Below are 6,000 nucleotides of genomic sequence, written 5' to 3' on the forward strand. Positions count from 1 at the left end.
TATATCGGCCATATGACGTCTCACGTATACATTTAGTGCTCTAAACAAACATTAAAAGTCCATAGACTTGGCTGCTACATGGTGTAATTTCTTCCATGCATTGGAGGGGCTAGCGGCCCTCAAAAAGTGTAATTGCACAGTTCTTGGTGGGGGTTCGTTGCTGAGAGGTAAAAGAAAATCCATCCAAGTACTTTGAGCTTCATTTCAGCTGGTTCACGCAGTCCTTCAGTTCTCATGATAACTACAGACCTAAATTCCCTTCTCTCACACACACCACATACATTGGGGTTACGAAGAAGTCACAGGCAGCGTTCGCATGAAGACTGCTGTAACCGATGTTTCACCCCCTTCCACGTCACAGAGTGAGTCATTTAGTGATCATCAAATGATAGTTGTTTTCCCTCTTCCCTTTTGCTTCTGTTGTACTGTATATTAGTTTGTGTTTTCATCTGCTGGACTCAACTGAGGAACCGCAGAACTTAACATAATGTAAATTAGAGCATATATATAGTAAAGCTGACGTTATTAAAACCAAACGATACATAACAATGTGGAAGCCCCCCTTGGCTAGCTTGCGCAGTTCCCAGCCCTTGGCTAGCATGCGCAGTTCCCAGGTCATGAGATCATTGCATTCTGAGAATATTCACAAAATGCACACACACACACACGCACACACACACACACACACACACACACACACACACACGCACACACACAAACTACCTACCCGTGAAGCCCACTCTATTTGTATGAGTCAGCTTTGTGTAAAAAATGGTGGAAGTGCTCCAAATTATATCGCTTCAGGCCAACCCGCAACGCACAGTAGGGTGGTCTTCATGCCGTGTTGCCCTTACTCACACAGTATAACCACAGCCCACAGGGTTTGACTGCAAATTAATTAATCCTGAGCATACAGTACTCTAGGTGCACATACAGTTCCCAGATCACCCATTTGCATCTGTATTTGATTCATTATTCAGTCATTATAACAGTCCAGGGTGTGCCACCGCTGTCCTCATGTCTTTCTGACTATTCATATAAATGTGGGTCATATTTGTATTCTGGTGCAGCGCAATTCTGCGAGTCATATTTGACGATTCAGTGCAATTGTACGATGCTGACATTGTGGCAGTGATAGTAATGAATAGTACATAACTTCTAGGAGAGAGTGGAAACAGGGAAGGGGTGGCGCTGTGTTCCTTGCCTTTATTGTGCAGATATCTGGGAAGACCGATGCACAGGCTACCTTTGAATGAATCATTTGTTTAATTCGGACACTTTTAAAATACAATAAAATACATCGAATAAACAATACACTTAAGATAAGAAATATGAAAACAAATGCATGTTGTACTCTGTGTTCAAAAAGTTAAAAACGTATCTAGTCTACCTATCCCTTATTGCTCAACAATAAAATATCATGTGATGAAAATACTATGAAGACAAGAAGAAACTATGAGTCATTTAGTGATCATCAAATGGTTGATCCTCGTTTAGTCTAGGGCTGGGCAATATGAGACTCGATAGCATCTGTGATTATGGATATCATAATATTAAGTATTAAGTGTTTAACCACTTAAACCCTATTTTATACATTACAAAAGATCAGATCTACAAGCTCACAATGCAAATTTGTGTAAATAGGTGGGGGGGGGAGATCGTTACAAACTGATTAATATCATCGTTTCAAATAAATAAAACACTGTGGAGCTGAGCTGTGTGCGGACGTCTCTGTCTTCTACACTGTATCAACCTATTGTCCAGCACCAGCGAGGGATTGGATGTGCACAACCCACTTGTTTTAAACTATCTGGGAAACAGACATCATTAAAAGTTGGACTTCAAAAGTTGAGTAATCCTCTACTGGCATTTTTCTGCATTTAAAACTGTCTTTAAAAAAATGGCAGCCAAACCACCTCCACGTCCAGTGAGTTTAAATAGCTGCAACGGAGAAGACCGAGATCACCAAGAGAGGGAGGGAGGTGAGATCATCAGTCCAATGTCTCAGTCACAAATAAAGCCACTGCTGCCTCTTAATTGTTTCCTCTCTCTTTACTTTTAGTATGGACCCTTCTTCTCTACTTTTCTCCCCCTCCATGGGTCTGTCTGTGAATTTAAGAGGCTTTCTTAATGTGACATTCTCATTAAGCATTGAGATAGAGCTAATACGAAGGCATTGCTATTCTGCGTGGAGCCGACCACTGACTTTAAGGGTCGCTTTGCATAACGCTGCGTTGTTGTAACATATGCATCTGCATCTGCAGACGGAATGACAGGTACATCAGGCCTAATGGAACACGGTGCTGCACTTAGTCTTTAAACTAGGAGCAGTGCGGGCGGTGGAGAGGATAGGGGGCAGTGCTGAACATAAAAATCACACCCGTGTGAAGTGAAGATAAGCGCTGTTACCTTCCAACATCGCTGCCAATGTGTATACATCTTTTATGAACGTAATTATCAGACGAAACAAACATGCATTTATGTGCTGCCTTCATCTTCCCTGATGAAGGCTTAACTGCCGAAACGTTGGGTTAATTTGTCTTACGTGCTAGGTGCTAATAAAATATTGGCGCTCTGGCTATTGGCGTGAACACCTTGTTTTTTCAAGATTTCTTCTGCAGTTCTCCCGTGTGCCGGCACCGCTACAAGGACTTTGGTGTGCGTTAGCATCTTTGTACACTGCTTTCTATGATGCCATTTTGTTTTCCATTAATTTCTCAATTTCTTTAAAAAATGTATCCTTTATCATTTTATTCTCCTTGTCTCTCCACCTCTAGTCAATTAACGCTGACATCCTGTCTTGGTTGAAAAGAACACTTTCAACTCATTGAATTAAGCTGTGGAGATGACTGATGGGGAGAGTCTCTTCTATGACTTGTATTTGGCCAGGCTAGACCACTACTGTCACGAATGTATTTCACATGCTTCATACAGTATGTATGACTTGCTTATTCCATCGTTCAATTCCATCAGCGATTTTCACTGCATCATTGGATCATCAAGACATCTCTCAGTTAGTTATTATTATCTACGTCTGTGACCAGACACACGGTTGCTACAGACACCTGCCCTCTTATGTTTGAAACATTGGTAGTGGTACATTACCATAAAAACTCAAAAAGAGTAACCCAAACCAATCCACCTAATGAGTGGTGCTTTACTTAATCTGTCTCTCTCTTCCATTAAAACAGGAAGGCATCTGTAATTTTAGATTTTACGGTTTCCAAAATAGCAGATACACTCACAGCTCACAGCGCGTCACACTGCAAGCTTGTACATCTACTATTTTCTACTATCGGAAATAATGTTGTTGTTTTTTTCTTCAGGGGGGTCCCTGGCACAAAACATTTTCAGATCTGGGTCCTTGGCACGAAAACGTTTGAGACTACTGATTTAGAAGACGTGTAGAATCAAATCTAAATGGGTTTAACTCTCTCTCTCTCTCTCTCTCGCAGGCGTCAAGGCGGTCTTCTCCGGCCACTACCACCGCAATGCGGGGGGCCTCCACGACGGGCTGGACATGGTGGTGAGCTCAGCCATCGGCTGCCAACTGGGCGAGGACACGCACGGGCTGAGGGTGGTGGTGGTGACCGCAGAGGCCGTGGTCCACCGCTACTACAGCCTGGAGCAGCTGAGTGCCGGCGGTATGGACGCTGACCTCCACAAGCTGCTTCAGCAGGCCTGAGTAGGCACTGTCGACAGCACCGGGAGGAGTGCTGGAGGAGCCATTTGGTGACCTGTTTGTCCTGTGTCCCTCCATGATTCTGTTGTGGTAACTAGGACTACGTTTACCGTTTAGATTTCCCCTTTTTATTAGGATGAGGATGGGGAGAAATGAGGGATAATTTAAGCGGCTGTTTCCTTTTCAGCAGGCCACAATCAGACACTAGCGGATTTGAGGAATGTATATTTGAGCAGTGATTAAATCAGTTGTCAACTTGATCCCACACGGGGGGGTCAAAACCTTGATGGCGGCAATATAAACTGTGAATTGAGTTGAAGATTTACAATCGATTTTGGCACTAGCGAATGTTTTCGCAATAATTACGTATTTTCCTTGATTACCCAACAGCTGGTATCTCTCTAGTTCGGTCTGAACAAAGGCGACAGAGTGAGCTGTCATCAGAGGCCGTTCACAGAATGTGTAGAGTAGGGTGGTTAGGAGTGATTTGTGAGGGAACGTGCTGCCATATTGGACCAGTGACAACACAAGATTGGAAGAAATGGTCTGTGATTGTTCGTCGGGGCTATTCAGCTATTTTCATTCCGGTCAGATTTGAAAAGTGTTATTCACGTGGGATCAGGGATTGTTAGATCTGTATGTAAATTGGTATGCAAACTGTTGTTTAATACGGTGAGGTATTTAAATGGAGTAGACGATTAAAAAGAACAGGCAGTGAAATCACACTGACTCCCAATGGTGGTCATATCACTCCTCCAACTCCTCCACTCCTCCATGTTCTTTGTTGGAACAGCATTACAGATTTACCACGAATAAACAAAATAACCAGTTGAGTGCTAAAAAACATAAATGCACCTCTTCGCAAAGGATGACTCACTGTTGAAAATAAAAACAGGAGCACGCTGACCTTGCTGTCTAAATGACTCCACTCCAGGAGCTAACTATAAAGTATGTTACAGTTCAGGCAGTACATATCTAGTACATTTGTATTCACGTACAAGTACACAGCATGGGCAATCAGATCATATCATAGATCATATCATAACATAACATTACCCACTATTCGACTATTGCCGACTGGTTCTGGGCCTCTATTCAATGTCTGATTCAGGAACAGGAATGTTGTTTATTGAACCTCCCGCGATGTCTGTTGGTGTACCACGTAGAGGATGTTTTCCTGAATCACCTTTAATGACACTATAGCCAGTTTGTTTTGTGCCAACTGGTGTAATATTTGAACCATACTATGCAAGCTCACCTACTGAACATGTGTATTGTCATGTGTACCTTACTTGACCAATATTCAATATAAGTAGATACCTGACTATATGCCCTTTATACCTAGTGCGTACCCATGTATATCCTGGCTATTGATGTAGCCTACTGTACTGTATACCCTGCTGCAGTATGTAGCCTAAACCCCTAGTATTTTGTGGTCATGCCCTAGAATCTTAGGAAGTTAGTGTTCGTGTTCATGAGCTAGAACCCTGTGACAAGTTTATGTTATGCTCTAAACCCCTAGGATGAGTTTGTGTTTGTGCCCTGGGAAGAGTTTTCTTTTCATATCCAAGAAAAGAACCAAAGGAAATGTTTGCGCTCAAGACCCAGAGCTCTAGGAAGAGTAGAGAAAGCCTGGCAGGTTTTCATTTTAGACTAGCAGCGGCCCATCATGTCGGTAAAAAGACGTGTGGCTCTTCACTGCTACACCATCATGGGGCCCAGCAGTGTCTGCAGTCATCTCAACAGCCACAGCTGCATGATGTTAGAAGAATAGCCCGCCAGCTACAGCCAGCTTGTGGTGCTGAATGTCATCGGATCTGAGAGATTTTAGGCAAGAAAGTGTTTTTCTCAGCGAGACCCCACTGAATTGTACCAATGACGCCCACCCGTCCCTATTCACGCACACACACACACGCACACACACAGGGAACTCAAACTAGTTGTCATGGCAACCCTTTAGCAACGTGTGTGTGCGTGCGTGCACGGGAAAAATAATGTGTGCTTAGGTTCATGGGTGCGTCAATGGGGTACTAGAGGTGATTTGTCCGTCAGCGAGGCAATTAATGACCTCCTTTCACCCCGCTGATTCTGGGTCTTGTCCAAACCCTCAGTGTTATATAGAGGGAATAAGTGTGTGTGTGTGTGTGACTGAGAGGAATGGATAATGACTGATGTGTGAATGACAACTCGGTCCATCTCCTTCATTTCCTGTCTGAGACGGAACCCCATGTCCTTATCTATTTTTATATCCCATCCTTTGTGCTCTCAAGCTCAATCACATTCTATTCTGTGTGAATTTTCTGACTCAATTAGTTCCA

The 6,000-nt window shown here is 43.2% G+C and overlaps 1 protein-coding gene across 2 annotated transcripts in view; it reads left to right on the forward strand.

The window, feature by feature from the left end:
* cpped1 (calcineurin-like phosphoesterase domain containing 1) overlaps positions 1-4,752 on the forward strand; it is a 72,067-nt gene extending 67,315 nt beyond the window's left edge. For both annotated transcript variants that reach the window (XM_083786941.1, XM_083786940.1), the window contains exon 6: positions 3,456-4,752. In XM_083786941.1, coding sequence (XP_083643067.1) covers positions 3,456-3,685 — 230 coding nt within the window. In that variant the 3' untranslated portion in view covers positions 3,686-4,752. The remainder of the gene's footprint in view (positions 1-3,455) is intronic.
* The last annotated feature ends 1,248 nt before the right edge of the window (positions 4,753-6,000 follow it).

The sequence above is a fragment of the Protomyctophum parallelum genome, assembly GCF_964188405.1.
Source record: "Protomyctophum parallelum genome assembly, chromosome: 17".
Taxonomy (NCBI): Eukaryota; Metazoa; Chordata; class Actinopteri; order Myctophiformes; family Myctophidae; genus Protomyctophum; species Protomyctophum parallelum.